Below are 17,064 nucleotides of genomic sequence, written 5' to 3' on the forward strand. Positions count from 1 at the left end.
AAAAATATCACAGGAGCTAAAATGATGTTGAGTCTAATTTTCAAATCGCGCGCGGTGATGACGTACTACCAAGCCTTTCTCCTCCTTTAAATACTATCACGTGACCACGGTACGTGATTAACATAGTTGGTTCGAAAACTAAATTAATCGATTTATCGAATAATAGATACGTTTCGATAGGATTATTTTTTTATATTATTCTGGTATTGAAATAGATTTTTAGTAAGACCAATTAGTTAATAGTAGAAGAAATTTAAAAACAAAAAGAAAATACGTAATACTAATTTAAAGTAAGTAGAATAGTTTAACTGTAATTTAAAAATAATCGATTTTTAAAATCGATGATCATAACTTCTAATATCAGCTTCTCACATTTCTCACAACAAAAAGTGAAAGTGAAACGTGAAACCGTGAAACGTGAAGAGCTTTATTTCCTTCGTTTTATTTTAGGCGGGTTTATTTATAATGTCTTTCGTATTAACGTTTACCTCACTGCTCGAGGGTTGAAGTGCATGCAATTAGAAAAAACAAGAAAGTGTCGAAGTGTCCTCCTAGAAATAAAAAGTGACGTGTTTTGTGTTGGCAAATTTTTTAATGTGTCTTTACGTCGGTACCATTTTTGGTTCATTATCTTGTATAATAATTTTACAAGACAAATGTTTTAAAGTCTCTAAATTCTACTAAATAAATACATTGTTAATACTTTATATTATGCTTGTTTCATTTATATCATATGAGGATAATAATTACGTGATTCATAAGTTAATTAAGGTCGAATTATTTACGTGAACCAAGGACGTATCTTTCACGTGAATACTAATATATACATTCCCTAAAAGATACGTTAATCAACACGTATTTGCAACGTAAATTTCCCGAAACATTTTATTGCTATTTAAGGTAAATAACACGTCTATTGAAGACGAGTTATTCACGTAATTTAAAGACGTATTTTCAATGTGACATTCCAACCAAATTTTCACGTGAAATTCACGTAAGAAATTTACGTATATTGGTGACAAATGTACCCAAAATTCACGTAATTAACACGTCGGTCTGTTTGCTGGGAACCACTCAGCCGATTTCTGCTGACAGTCAGCCGCTGTGGGCTATGGTCGTCCGAACGCAACCAATATAATCAACGCAGCAAAAGAATCACTTGGAGATACGAAAATAACGAATACTAACATATCATAAAAGAGAACCCCATGGATTAGAGGAGGTGAAGATATGAAGTGAAGTTTTATTAGTTAGGTTTTGCGCTAAACATCCTATTACAAAAAAGCCGTGACCAAAGAAAAGACGTATTTTCATGTTTCGTGGATTTCGAAAATGCATTTGATAAAGTGCAGCATGTAAAATTAATGCAGCTACTGAAAAATATAGGAATAGATGACAAATATATTCGTGTCATTAGAAACTGGAATAAAACTAGTATCGTAAAAATTGGAGATAACTACACCGATGAAATCTCTATACAACGAGGAGTCAGATAAGGTTGCATTTTGTCGCCAACATTGTTCAATATTTACTCGGACCAGTTATTTAAAAAGGCACTTGAGAGACAGCCATATGGAATGAAAATCAACGGGGAACTACATAATGTAATTAGATACGCAGACGATACAGTAATTCTGTCAGATAATTTTGAAGTTCTCCAAATTCTGTTGATCGTATTCACGAGGTAGGAGATGAAATGGGCATTAAAATAAAATCAGATTAAATCAAATTTTTACGTTTTAAGTCGTGACCCAATAGAATAGAATAGAAATATGCTTTATTGTCATGAAAAATTTAACAATTTTATAGACAAAGCTTACAAGAATCATAAATAAGAACAATAACAAATAACAAATACAATTTACTAAAATGATATAAATCGTCTATATAAATAAAAATAATGAAGAGAAACAAAAAAAAAAACAGTAACAATCTATTGCAAAATTTAAAAAAAAATTTGCAAATTGCATATATTACCTTAAGAAATTTAATAAGTTAAGTTAAGCTGCTGCATATGATACTCAAATATAGATTAAGATTATACTTATAAATAAGAATACTGTACTTTCTTAGTTATTGGTTAAGAAACTCTGCTGTTGAATAATATGGTCTTTCAGATAAATAGGCTTTAGTCATTTTACGGAACTTGGGGAAAGATGTTGCAGATTTAAGTTGTAGAGGGAGATGGTTGTAAAGTTTTTTTGCAGAATATAATATAGATTTCTTTACTAACTCACTGGACGGGATCGGTAAATAGATGTCAAAGGTAGAATTTCTGGTGGAATAGTCATGTCTAGGTCTTGCTGGAAAGACATGTAGATGTTTACGAATTAAGCAAACAGTTTCTAAAATATATAAAGAAGGTAGTGTTAGAATCCTGTGATCTTTGAAGTAGCTTCTGCAATGTGTTGTTCTTCTGAGGCCAAACAGATATATTATTGCTCTTTTTTGTAATTTAAAAATAACATCAGTTTGGGCAGCCGTACCAGAACCCCAAAAAGGGAGACCATATCGAAGATGTGACTCGAACAAAGAAAAATATGTTATTTTGGAAGAGGCCAAATTCATTTCCTTCGAAGCAGATCTTATTGCAAAGCAAGCTGAGGATAGTTTCTTGCTTAACACATCAATATGAAGGGACCATTTCAGATTGCTATCTAAAAAAATACCAAGAAACTTTACAGAATCAACGATACTGATCTGGCTGTTATGAAGAGGTAAGGGTTGAAGAGCTCCTTTATAGGACAATGCTACTGTTTTATCTACGTTAAAAGAGAGTAAATTTGAATCGGACCAAGATTTTATTGTAAGTAGATCAGAAGTTATAGTAGCATGAAGAGTTGCGATATTTGAGTTGCTCCAAGTGATACTGGTATCATCAGCAAAAAGAAAAACTTTTCCATCGATTTTTAAGCTAGTGATGTCATTAATAAAGATAAGGAAAAGTAGAGGACCCAATACTGAACCTTGTGGTACCCCACATACAACATTTTTGAGACTAGAGTCTGTATCATTTGCTCTAACCAGTTGTTTCCTATTATCCAATTAAGATTGAAACCAGTTCGAAGAAATACCTCGAATTCCGTAGAAATCTAGTTTTTTTATCAAAATGTCGTGATTCACACAATCAAAAGCTTTGGCATAATCACAAAAAACAGTGGCAGTGTGCAGATTATTGTTTAATGCTTGATAAACCTCATGTAGTACAGAAAACATGGCATCTGTGGTACATTTATTATTTAAAAAGCCGAACTGATTTTGTGATAAAATATTGTTATCAACGAGAAAGGACATAAGTCGGGCTTTTATGAGTCTCTCAATAATTTTGGAGAGTACCGGTAGTAATGCAATAGGTCTATAATTGCAGGCATTTGATTTTTCACCACCCTTATGAAGAGGAATAATGATGGCCGTCTTTAGGCACTCTGGAAATTTACCTTTCTCAAAAGAATCATTAATTAGAGAGATAAGGACTCCCAACACACTGTCTGGGAGATTTGAGAAAATTTTTATGGATAGTCCATCGGTACTACAGGAAGATTTTCTTTTTATATTATTGATTGTCTGAATCAGTTCAGATCTATCAACCGGTCTTATAAAGAATGAATTCGAGACCTTTCCTGAATTAGGGAGATAGGAAATGGGATCTTGTTGTGACACAATAGTTGATGTTATATTTTTACTCACATTAACAAAGTATTCATTTAGATTTTCTAGGTCTGGAAGGGAAAATGTTTGAGCTGTGTGAGTTTTATTACGAAGATCGTTTATTATGGACCAAGTTTCTTTTGCAACACTTTTAGAGCTTCTCAGACGATTTTGATAGTACAATTTTTTAGCTGATTTTAAAAGTTTTAAATAGATTGCCCTGTACTTGGTGATATATTCAGTAACAGAGACGTTGGTAGTAAATTTCTTGATGTACAGTAGTGAACGCATATTTTTGGCTGATATGCGGACACCTTTGGTAGTCCAGGGTTTGTGATGTTTTGGCTTAATTGTGATTAAAGGAAATGCTTTATTAAAGATACAGACAAGCTTATTCAAAAAGTCACTGAAATTATTATCGACGTTCATAGAAGGAAAGGGCCACTCAGAGGTTAAGCATAAATTTTGGAATTTACGAAAATTCCGAGCGGAAAAAATCCTGCCTAAACGTCGAGTTTTCGAAGAGTGCTTGCTAAAGATGTTAAACTTCGTATAAACCGTTTCATGATCAGATAGTCCCGCATTAACAGTTGTAGCGCAGACATCACGGGGTGAGAAGTCTGAGACAATATAATCAATAATGGTAGATGAAGTTTTTGTAATCCTTGTAGGAGAATCAATGTGCATTGTTAGACCATACGATTCAAATATGTTGACTAGGGATATTTGTGTAGCACAAGCAGCAGCATAATTAATGTTAAAGTCCCCGCATAAAATTTGTCTGCTTTTATGGGGCAGGTCATCTAACAAATTAAGCAGGTTCTGAAAAAAATAGTTCCACGGAAGAGTCAGGTGATCTATAAATGCAAATAATATAAAGATTAAAGTTCTTACTGTAAACTAAGGAAAACTCAAAGAATGCTTCGCTTAATAGAAAATCATATTTTGTTACCAGAGAAAAATCATTATTTGTAGAAAGAATCAGGGTACCTCCATGCGCTGAACTTTGACGATCATACCTAGCAATAGTGGAATATTTTTCTACAAAAAAAGGCTCGTTGACTTCAAGCCAGTGCTCAGTAACCGCAACTATCGGAGGAAACCCTAATTCCTCTAGAAATAGAAATAATTCATCAGTTTTATATCTTATAGAACGAATATTAATCAGAACCATGCTAAAGTTGTTATCACTAAAATAATTTGAGGATTCTAGTCCCTCAGAACACGTCGTGATGTTTAAAAATTTCGTTTAGGAGACACAGCGGAATAGGTTTAGGAGACCCGCATCCAGATATAGAGCTTCAACTAAATGGAGTTTAAAGTTGAGAAAGTTCACAAAATGACATATTTGGGAATTGTGATAACGGACCAACTAGATCCAGACATAGAAATAAAACGTAGAATAGCAATGACTAAAACTACTTTTATGAAAATGAAGTCATTTCTTTGCAATAATCATCTCAGTTTAGAACTAAGACAAAGAATGGTCAAGTGCTATGTTTGGTCCGTACTTTTGTATAGTGCAGAAGTGTGGACACTAAAAGTATCGATCATGAACAGAATTAAAGCATTGGAAATGTGGATTCATATATGGATGCTGAAGATACCCTAGACAGCAAGAAAAACTAATGAAGAAGTACTAAGGAAGGTCAACAAAGATAGAGAACTGCTAAAGACTGTTAAACATCGAAAAATGTCTTATCTGGGACATATAGTGAGGGGAAGTCGATATAAAATATTACAACTGATCTTTAAAGGCAAAATAGAGAAGGAAGAAAACAAGTTTCTTGGTTAAAAAACATTCGTGAATGGACTCAGATATTAAATGCAGGACAATTATTCCATATTGCAGAAGATCGACAAGCCTTCGCAATGGTGATCGCCAACGTCGGATAATTCTGATATGGCACGTGAAAAAGAAGATTAGTTAGGTCTGTGACTTGAGTTGAGTGTTAATTCCTAAGCATTAACGGTAGGGAAGAGATATAGAAACGATATATGAATAATATTTATTATTTAGCATACCTTTCTGGCTTAAAATCAGCTTCACATACATCAAGGGGAGCATTATCCAAAAACTGGAATGTGACACATTTTTCTCCCGCATCGTCATCATCGTTTTCGAAGTTTGGATCCAAAGTCACATTATCCACTAAAAATTCTAACAAAAAGAGATTTTCTGTTGCTATTTTGTCCATTTTCAACTTAAAATTTTAATATACATTTGAAATGTTAACGAAAATTTTGATATACTGTCAGTGTGACAGATTTCCTACTGTAAACTTTTTGGGACGAATTTTATGTCTGGAGGCGGGTATATTTTGTAATACCAGTTGCATGCTTCGGTTTTAAAAGGCTGGCCAACTCTGGAAAAATCATAAAAAGATTTAAATAAAATGACGTATAATATTTTTTAACAAGAATAAAAACCGCTAAACGCCGTAAAAATAAGTGGCGCATACAATATTCCTGCTACAAAAAATCTGATATGAATATTACGATTCGTGAAAATGTATTTTCATTTTGATGGAAAATAAAATTATAGTTTAATTTTGAAAGATTTTTCCATGCTGAAGTAAAACGCTCCACAAAAGAGTAACTTTGATACAGTTTGCATTTTGAAGCTCTTTTGTGGCGTGTTTTACTCCAAATTTAGCAAATATTATGGAAAAATCTTTCAAAACAAAACTAGAATTTTATTTTTCATCACAATGAAAATACATTTTTGCGCCACGTAATATTCATATCAGCTCTTTTGGAGCTGGAATATTATGTGCGCCACTCATTTTTACGCCGTTTAGCGGTTTTTTATTCTTCTTTCAGAAGTTTTTAAAGTTTTTTATAAATTAAATGTATGAACTTGAATGTAATGTTTTTCGATTACACGTTAAGCTTTTTAAATGGTTGCCCTTCTCGCATTATTGCCCAAATGATCTAGTGGTTACTTGAATATACATTTGGAACTCGATAACTTCTGTACGGCTTAACCGATTTTGATCACTAAGAGTGAGTTCGAAAGGAATTGACAACTAGTGGCTGATGCATTTATGGTCAGATATGATAGTTGAAGGTATTATAGGATTTAGTGAGCTTAAAAAACCATTTTTCCCATAGGAAGTGGATTTGATCATACTTATGAGGCTTATGACTTAAAAAATTCGAATTAAGATATGAGGTATACACAGTTAGACACGTCTAAAGTCCTCCTACAAATGCTCAGTTATTGTAGTCTGGGCTGATTATCGGAGAATGGGCCATTTTTGGGAAAAGTTATTTACCAGCAATTTTATTGCTGGAATCGAGTCTTATGATTGTATATATTAATAATATAGATATGCAAAGTCCGCAGATAGTGTGCTACTTTTTTTATAAACAAAATGGCGCCCGAAAATCGTGTTTTTTTCAATTTTTGCTCTATAACTCCAAAGATTTTAACTTTAGACCAAAAATACCCAAATAAAAATTCACCGCAATTAAATTCTGCATAGAGACGTGTTTTTTCCGGTTTACTTCGACGAAAACTTTCCCCGGAAAAAGCGGGTTTTTCCAACAAAATCTTTAATTTTCAACTAAACTTTTAGATAAGTAGTTGTTAATCAATAATTAAATAACTTGGTAATGTAAAAGCCCTTTCTGTATGTATTATAATTCCAGAAGCCGATGGAAATTGAATGAACAGTTTAGCAACAATTGAAATGTTAATTAAAAATTTCGGTCGCTATAATAACGACAATAATTATGATGCATAGGAATAACTATGATTTTTTCATAAAAGACACTATACCTATCTAATGTACTTTACAGAATTGAAATTGGACTATTTAAGCGGCCTCAGGAATATTTTAAAATTATAAACAATTTTTTGGCTTATAAACAAATAGAATATCTCGGGTAATATTAAACTAAATTAAATTGTGAAAACGGTATTCGAAAGACAGCAGCAGGACGCTTCTTTTAAAAGAAAAACGTTTAATTATGACGAGTAGTTCCTGAGATACAACGGGTCAAAGTTGACCGAAATTTACGGCAAAGATATAAACAATAGGATCATAATTTTCAAATCATCACCTTTTCATTTTTGTTCTCTTTCTCCACACCAATTTTCATGTCTTGAAAATCCTCATAACATATATTATTATAATAAAAACTATCGATAATACGTGTGAAAATTGCCAAAAATAGCAAAATTCCAATCAAAAATTAGGTTGGAGAAAATGTAACCCTCAAAGTTCAAAATCGGTATCCGTTAAAAAAATGCATTTTCTCGGCTTCCCATAGAGCAATTTCCTTCATTCTTTTTTGTTCCCAAGTAACTCGAGTAGAGCCATCGAACTAACGCATTATTAAATGTCAAACTTGCTTTTCTTTTGTTATAATAAATTAATTTATTTATTATAACACAATATTTTAATTTGTTTAAATAAAAATTGTTTAAATAATTATACAGCTTTCAAATGAGAATATTTATGTTTTTAAATTTAAAAGGTACACTTGTAGTAAGTTTATCTAAAAAAAACCTACAACTGGAAAAAGTATGTAATTTTCTGTTCTTATAAATAAATTAATCTATTATAACAAAACAAAAGCAAGTTTGACATTTAATAATGCGTTATTTCGATGGCTTTACTCGAGTTATTAGGGAACAAAAAAAGAATGAAGGAAATTGCTCCATGGGAAGCCGAGAAAATACATTTTGTTAACGTATACCGATTTTGAACTTTGAGGGTTACATTTTCTTCAACCTAATTTTTGATTGGAATTTTGCTATATTTGGCAATTTTCACATAGTCTAAGAGCTAGTGCACCCTCCGACTAACGGTCGTCCTGTAATGCTAAAAATTTTTCTAGTGATAATTCATAGCACACCAAGGCTAAAAACCATGACCTGGCAGGCCTCAGCGGTGCACGTGTATCTACCAGGTGAATCGAAAAGTGCAAATTTAGGGGGTAAAATAAACTTTCTCCTGTAAGGTTTAAATTTAAGTATGTGTTTGAGTAAGTCATTTAGAAGAAATGTGTACAATGACAGGCGATTCTGAAGAGCATAAGACCTTGCCAGGCGAGGGGAAAGATTAGGGGTTTTTCCTAAAATGATTCTTTTTGCATCGGACAAATTTTTTTTAGGTTTTTTGAATCATTCCAAACAGAAAACGTCTTTAGTGATTTTTCTCCTAAGTTAATAGTTTTTGTCATATAAGCGATTGAAAATTTTGAAAATTGCGAAATCGGCCATTTTTAACCCTAAATCGAACATTTATCTAAAAATTTCAATGTTGCCAAGATACGTAGATATTCTTTAAACATTGATTGATGAAATCCCGAAGAGTTTTTTGCAATAAAATATCGAAAACCCCTTTGTTTTTTTAATTGCTAATCAAGCAGGTGCGACACTGTAGTATAAGTGAGGACGTTTGAGTTTGCATAAATTCATTATCTCGAGAATGGGCAAATTTCAAGAGAAATTCTCAGACAGGTCGATTTTTATTTTTAAATTAGGACTTTTTGGCATATATATAATACTAGTGACGTCATCCATCTGAGCGTGATGACGTAATCGATGATTTTTTTAAATGAGAGTAGGGGTTGTGTGATAGCTCATTTGAAAGGTTATTTAACTTTCTATTCACTAATATAAACATTAACATATTTATACAGGGTGTACAAAAAAATTTTTTTTATTAAATTATCTTTGATTAACTTTGACAAATAGAAGAAAAATTTTTTTTGTACACCCTGTATAAATAATTATGTTAATGTTTATATTAATGAATAGAGAATTAACTAACCTTTCAAATGAGCTATCACACAACCCCTACTCTTATTTAAAAAAATCATCGATTACGTCATCACGCCCAGATGGATGACGTCACTAGTATTATATATATGCCAAAAAGTCCTAATTCAAAAATAAAACTCGACCTGTCTGAGGATTTCTCTTGAAATTTGCCCATTCTCGAGATAATGAATTTATGCAAACTCAAACGTCCTCACTTATACTACAGTGTCGCACACGCTTGATTAGCAATTAAAAAACAAAGGGGTTTTCGATACTTTATCCCAAAAAACTCTTCAGGTTTTCATCAATCAATGTTTAAAGAATATCTACGTACCTTGGAAACATTGAAATTTTTAGATAAATGTCCGATTTAGGGTTAAGAATGGCCGATTTCTCAATTTTCAAAATTTTCAATCGCTCATATAACAAAAACTATTAACTTAGAGAAAAATCACTAAAGACGTTTTCTGTTTGAAATGATTTAAAAAATCTAAAAAAAAATTGTTCGATGCAAAAAGAATAATTTTAGGAAAAACCTCTAATCTTTCTCCTCGCCTGGCAAGGTCTTATGCTCTTCAGAATCGCCTGTCATTGTACACATTTCTTCTAAATGACTTACTCAAACACACACTTAAATTTAAACTTTACAGGAGAAAGTTTATTTTACCCCCTAAATTTGCACTTTTCGATTCACCTGGTAGATACACGTGCACCGCTGAGGCCTGCCAGGTCATGGTTTTTAGCCTTGGTGTGCTATGAATTATCACTAGAAAAATTTTTAGCCTTACAGGACGACCGTTAGTCGGAGGGTTCACTAGCTCTTAGACTAACACGTATTATCGATAGTTTTTATTATAATAATATATGTTATGAGTATTTTAAAAATATGAAAATTGGTTTGGAGAAAGAGGACAAAAATGAAACGGTGATGATTTGAAAATTATGATCCTATTGTTTATATCTTTGCCGTAAATTCTGGTCAACTTTGACTGGTTGTATCTCAGGAACCACTCGTCATAATTAAACGTTTTTTCTTTTAGAAGAAGCGTCCTGCCGCTGTCTTTTGAATACCGTTTTCATAATTTAATTTTCCGCAAATCGCCAGGAAATTTTGACATTCCTGTCAAAATTTCTTGAAGAAAAAGTCAGGACTTCCTTACTGTAAGGAAATGTCATTTCCGTACTGTAAGGAAATGATATTTCCGTACAGTTGTTAGTGTTCTACATAAATGATAGAAGGTCTAGGAAGTATGCCATTACAACATTTTCTGAGAAAGAACTCGTATTTTTACTCATGCGATAATCCATAAAACGTCTGTATGCATTTTCGTACTTTTCTCTTGATTTCTTTGGCAATAATTCTAATGAAGCAGTATTCACTGCCTCAACCAGCTCTGGAGGAGTCCCAGGAATGGAAATTTCATCATCACTTATCATTTTACTTTCGAGAACACCAGCAATTAAATTTATAAGCGTCAAGTTTGACAATTCAACCTCAATACGTTTCCATAGTAACCCAAGTAATTTTATTAGGAATTTCAAAGCACCATTTATTTGGGAATAAAATTATCGCGTTTTTTTTTTAAATCAATCAATATCTGTCGAATTTTAAACGATTTGCGGAAAAATAGTATGTTTACCTCGTAGGAAAAGCCACATTCCTGGACTCTGTGTTGCTAAGTCTCGGCTTGCGCCTCGACTTAGCAATCTTCACAGTCGTCCAGGAATGTTAAGCTTTTCCTACCCGGTAAACAATGTACTATTCCTTACTGTAAGGAAATGATATTTCCGTACAGTTGTTAGTGTTCTACATAAATGATAGAAAATTATTAATAATCCATAAAACGTCTGTATACATTTTCGTACTTTTCTCTTGATTTCTTTGGCAATAATTCTAATGAAGCAGTATTCACTGCCTCAACCAGCTCTGGAGGAGTCCCAGGAATGGAAATTTCATCATCACTTATCATTTTACTTTCGAGAACACCAGCAATTAAATTTATAAGCGTCAAGTTTGACAATTCAACCTCAATACATTTCCATAGTAACCCAAGTAATTTTATTAGGAATTTCAAAGCACCATTTATTTGGGAATAAAATTATCGCGTTTTTTTTAAATCAATCATTATCTGTCGAATTTTAAACGATTTGCGGAAAAATAGTATGTTTACCTCGTAGGAAAAGCCACATTCCTGGACTCTGTGTTGCTAAGTCTCGGCTTGCGCCTCGACTTAGCAATCTTCACAGTCGTCCAGGAATGTTAAGCTTTTCCTACCCGGTAAACAATGTACTATTAGTTTAATATTTCCCGAGATATTCTATTTGTTTATAAACCAAAAAATTGTTTATAATTTTAAAATATTCCTGAGGCCGCTTAAATAGTCCAATTTCAATTCTGTAAAGTACATTAGATAGGTATAGTGTCTTTTTATGAAAAAATCATAGTTATTCTTATGCATCATAATTATTGTCGTTATTATAGCGACCGTAAATTTTTAATTAATATTTTAATTGTTGCTAAACTGTTCATTCAATTTCCATAGACTTCTGGAATTATAATATATACGGAAAGGGCTTTTACGCTACCAAGTTATTTAATTATTGATTAACAACTACTTATCTAAAAGTTTAGTTGAAAATTAAAGATTTTGTTGGAAAAACCCGCTTTTTCCGGGGAAAGTTTTCGTCGAAGTAAATCGGAAAAAACACGTCTCTATGCAGACTTTAATTGCGGTAAATTTTTATTTGGGTGTTTTTGGTCTAAAGTTAAAATCTTTAGAGTTATAGAGCAAAAATTGAAAAAAACACGATTTTCGGGCGCCATTTTGTTTATAAAAAAAGTAGCACACTATCTGCGGACTTTGCATATCTATATTATTAATACATGCAATAATAAGATTCGATTCCAGCAATAAAATTGCTGGTACATAACTTTTCCTTGTATTTTGCTAATTAGCCCAGAGTATTGGTGCAATTCGTAGATTGAAATTTTGAGTAATTGTCGGAAAACCAAAATTTTCAAAGTTCAATTTTTCAATTTTTTGGCTATACTGAGCCGTGTGTATCTCCGATCTTGACCACTTAGGCACCATTTGAAAGCTTAGCTCTGTCTATCTTTGGACCTAAGATGCATCCCCAAAAAAATGTGCCGTGTTGTACCTACCCAGTCCTACAGCTGCCTTATGGGTGGTCAAAAGTCACAAAGTACACCCTACACCGGTTCTGAATCGGCCGTGGCCCCCTGAAATGATAAAGTAAAACCTGTGGTATAAGGTTTTAATCAACATAAAATTGTACATAACGCTAACAAAATGAGTTTAAGAATAACTTGGCAGTGACACCAACTTATGTCAAACACTGGCAGTATAAAGTTTTCTGCAGTAGGAAAAATGAAAGAATACCCATGCGTCATCGATGATATGCATACGAATCAAATCAAAAATTTCTAGCCAAAACAACGTCTAAACTAAGTTAATACTGTAAAAAAACGGATGTGACTACTACCCCACCGTACGATTTTTCGCTACGTAAATGTGTCAAAATTTTTTTGTGATATTATTCTTTTTCTGATAATACCTATATATTTATTGGTAAAAATTTTACTTTTACTACCGTAATTAATTATTTGATATAGATTAATAATACAAAAATAATGAGTAAGCAAATATAGTATTATGAATTTCTCCATAAATAATAAATAGTTGCCGGATGTAAGTAGTAACAGGAATTTAAAAAATGTCGTTTATGTCAGCTGCATTAAGTGACTTCGAACTTTCGAACTTTCGAAATTTTTGGGAGTTTTGGGGACGAGAACTAAAAACAGACCACAAATGGGGAGGGCCATAAAACCCACACCCTTTGACCTAAAATGGATGGTTGACATATCGATTGGCTGGTATTTTCCTAAACTTTAAGATGGTATTTGGCCCATTTTTTTAAATTCAGTCATATTTAGAAAAATCGAAAATTTCGTGTATATATGATGTCGCATGTAGGGGTTTGTGCGTCACTGGTGAGAACTGCCGTTCTCTGGGATATGATCTTTGTTATAATTTTTTTGTTTTGAGTTAAAAAAATAAATATAAGTTTTGATGAATATACGTCACAAGATTTATAGCTCGATAAAACGCCCATAAGAATGGTTTGATGAAGAATATCAAGAAGTATTGTAGCAGAAGCAATAAGAACAGTAAGACTTAAAAATCTTACAGATAACGAAGATAGGAATAGACAAGAATACAGAGAATTAAGAAAAATCATGAAAAGAAAATGTAGAAGTAAAAAAAGAAAATACAACAAGAACAAACTGAAAGAAATAGAAGAAAAATTAAAAAAAAAGAAATAAGATCATTCTACTAAAAAGCAAAAAAATGGAAAGAGGGTATCATAAAAACAAGCCATACGTGAGAGATGATAAAGGGACACTACTAAATGAGCCAGGAAAAATAATGATAAATTGGCAAAATTACTTCACAGAACTGCTAAATAAGAGCGAAGTACAAATTTAAACAAACCATGAACTTTAAGATGATCAGATAGTATGTACTTAATAGAAATACCCTCAGAGCAAGAAATAGAGATCGCAATAAAGAGCCTGAAAAATAACGAAAACCCAGGAATAACAGAAATATCGGCCGAAATGATAAAATCAAGAGGGAAAAGACTACAAAAAGAGATATATGACCTGCTAAAAAGAATATGGGAAGTAGAAAAAATGTCAGAAGAGTGGACCAAAGCAAGGATATGTCCTACACGGGCGCTCATGTAAAAATTTTCAGGGGTGGGGGGGCAGACGTGATGATGTTGCACATTATATTTTGTATACTTTTTATAACCATATAGTTTACAGCAACCGAAAAGCTAGGGGGGGGGCACTGTCCTATACATAAAAAAGGCGAAAACTCTAAACTCTAAAGGAATTGCACTACTAGAAATAGTTTACAAAATCTTGTCACAAAGTATAAGAAAAAGGCTAAATCCATATTTGGAAAAATCTTGGGAGAATACCAGGCAGGTTTTAGAAACAACAGATCAACGACGGACCCAATATTTGCCTTCAAAGAAAAGAAAAAAAACTACCTGTTACAAACATAAATATTACAACTAGATGGAGAAAAACATACTCGTTCAAAAGAGCCAAAGAAGTTAATTGCCTGGGAGCCAAAATAGATGAAAATTATTATGAGGAAGGGGAGGTAAAGGCAAGAATAACTAAAGGAAAAAAATATGGAGCATTACGAACATTATCATCATTCTCTTTGCCTTATCCCTATGCGGGGTCGGCTTCCCTAATTGCATTTCTCCCTACAATTCTATCTTACGTCATATCAATATTAATCCCCTTTACCAACATGTCCTGCCTAATCGTCTCCCCCACGTCTTCTTTGGTCTTCCTCTCCTACTCCTTCCAGGAATCTGCACTTCAGCAATTCTTCGTATTGGGTGATTAGCGTCTCGACGTTCAACATGACCAAGCCATCTCAACCTATGCTCTCTCATTTTGGCATCACGAACATTACGAGCATTACGAACATTAATGAAATCCAAATACGTTTCAAGAAACTAAGACTGTTATCAGACCTACAGTAACAAGAAACTATTGTACTACCTAGAACCCATACAGCTTTTATGGTACGGACACGTAATGCGAATTAATGATGAACGATGGCCCAAACAGGCCTTATTTACGTTCCATGGAATAGAAAAAGGAAAGGAAGACAGCATTGGAATGAAGAGAAGACAGAGAAATAATGATAGAGCCATAAATGAGGAGGAATATGGACCAACCGAAAAAGGTGGAGATCGAAATGCGGAATGCGACAGATGCTGTAGGACCCCCGTAGATAGAAAAACTGTTGTACTCACAGTAGCATATCCTTTTTCCTCTGGCAAAGATTGTCCTGTACAAAAGCCGTTAAATTTGGTTCTTCTATCCATCTAGCATGAGACCTTGTGTAAACTGGAGTTACCTTTACCGGTTCTATAATTTCTTCGTCTGGTTGTGGAGTTTTAGGCCACCAAATGGGAGGTTCTATTTTGCAAGGGACCAAAGGTATGGGAGGCGATTCTTTTTCTACTTGTTTCTTAACTAGTCTTTGAAAAGACCCCTCAAATTCTGCCGCGTCTGTTTCGTTCTTGACTCGACGTTTTTCTAGTCGTTCAGCTTCGATACAGTCCAATTCAAACTGATACGAACGGTTGAATATTTTTTCTAAAAAAATTTATTTTATATTGTTTTCATAACTTAAAAATAATAGTTGTTAATTTAAGAATTTAGAGTACATTTAGAGTACAGCTCAAAAGAGGCTAGTCTTTAAAAGAGTCAACATATCATCATTCGAAACAGACCACGGAACTTTAACTGTGCACTATGGTACTCAACTGCTTATAGGCGAAGCAATAAAGCACTAAAATCGGCCGTACCTCCGAAAAAAAAAAACGACAAGACGGATCTTTTCACTTCAATACCCACTTTTAGTGCATTAATTGCGCCTAAAAATAGGTGAAAATGAAGAATTTTTACAATATTATGTGGGCTTAGAATCAAAATCTGCTAAATCCAAACTAAAAATACAAAGGACCCCGCAACACTCTTTATGGAAAAGTGGTCCCGGCGTCCCGGTCAAATTTAACGAAAGTTTGGCCAATGATACTTCTCTGAGCTGGGTCTGAATTACTACTATTCTCGAGCTACAGCCTTCTGAAGTTATTGGATTTTAGTGCTCAGTTTACGTTAAGAGCATTAATTCACGGCCAAGTGAACTAAAATATTTATTATTGGAAGAAGAAGGACTCATTTTCTTCATGCATACTTGCATATTGTATAATATATGAATTCGTGGTTAAAAATAGATGCATCGTATTTTAGTCTTCAGAAAACCTCCGAAAAGTCCTCAGAAAACTAAAGAAGTGCGATATAAAATGTGCTACTAGAGCGATATAAGAATTATCATGTTTTCATGAATGCTTCACAGTTATGCAATACCAGCAAAGCTGTAGTTTCGCCTTATCTTTAGAATAATACTGAACAGTGGCAGATCTAGGGGGAATGGGCTAATTCCAACCTTAACATGCTCCAGAATTAAAGAAAAATTGTTATTCATTTAACGAGAATGAATGAGATGGAGCCGTCAAAAGACATTTATAACCAAAGATCGGCAGGTGTGAGGAAAATATGTAGGCCCAGAGTACGATTTAAGGACCAGGTGGAAGACGAGATACGGGTGTAAAGAGTACGAAATTGGAAAACCAAGGCGAAGAATAGGAAGGAATGGAAGCTGGTTCTTGAACAGGCCGAGGTTCACCAGGGGTTCTAGAGCCAGTGATGATGAACTTTTTAATACAAAATATTTTCCAATGGAAGGTGCTACAGCTGAAGATGCTCAACAATAACAATTATTACAGAGGTTATTAATTCCCAATGTTGTATAAGCTAGAGTTGCGACTGATAATCTGATTACAAGAAATGGTCAATGGAGAAGGCTTCATAATCATAATTTTGCCAACTTTCCTGTTTTCGACTTAGAATACCTAAAAGACCTTACGATTGAGACATATCAAATTAAACTGACACCGTCTTACATACAAGTTAAAATAACTAGAGACAATGACGAAGACTTTCAAACTGACGAGAATATGGA

At 33.4% G+C, this 17,064-nt stretch overlaps 2 protein-coding genes across 6 annotated transcripts in view; both read right to left on the reverse strand.

The window, feature by feature from the left end:
• LOC126892329 (uncharacterized) overlaps positions 1–5,962 on the reverse strand; it is an 86,568-nt gene extending 80,606 nt beyond the window's left edge. For 3 of the 5 annotated variants that reach the window (XM_050661835.1, XM_050661834.1, XM_050661833.1), the window contains exon 1: positions 5,674–5,959. In XM_050661835.1, the coding sequence (XP_050517792.1) occupies positions 5,674–5,846 (173 nt within the window). In that variant the 5' untranslated portion in view covers positions 5,847–5,959. Of the gene's footprint in view, positions 1–5,673 lie in introns of all 5 variants that reach the window. The other 2 variants (XM_050661836.1, XM_050661832.1) reach the window with 2 other exon arrangements.
• LOC126892330 (uncharacterized) overlaps positions 5,881–17,064 on the reverse strand; it is a 31,754-nt gene continuing 20,570 nt past the window's right edge. The window contains exons 3-4 of the mRNA XM_050661837.1: positions 15,290–15,635; positions 5,881–6,014 (exon numbers count right to left, since the gene is read on the reverse strand). Of these exons, the coding sequence (XP_050517794.1) occupies positions 5,921–6,014; positions 15,290–15,635 (440 nt within the window). The 3' untranslated portion in view covers positions 5,881–5,920. The remainder of the gene's footprint in view (positions 6,015–15,289; positions 15,636–17,064) is intronic.

Source organism: Diabrotica virgifera, chromosome 9 (genome assembly GCF_917563875.1).
Source record: "Diabrotica virgifera virgifera chromosome 9, PGI_DIABVI_V3a".
In the NCBI taxonomy this organism is placed as follows: domain Eukaryota; kingdom Metazoa; phylum Arthropoda; class Insecta; order Coleoptera; family Chrysomelidae; genus Diabrotica; species Diabrotica virgifera.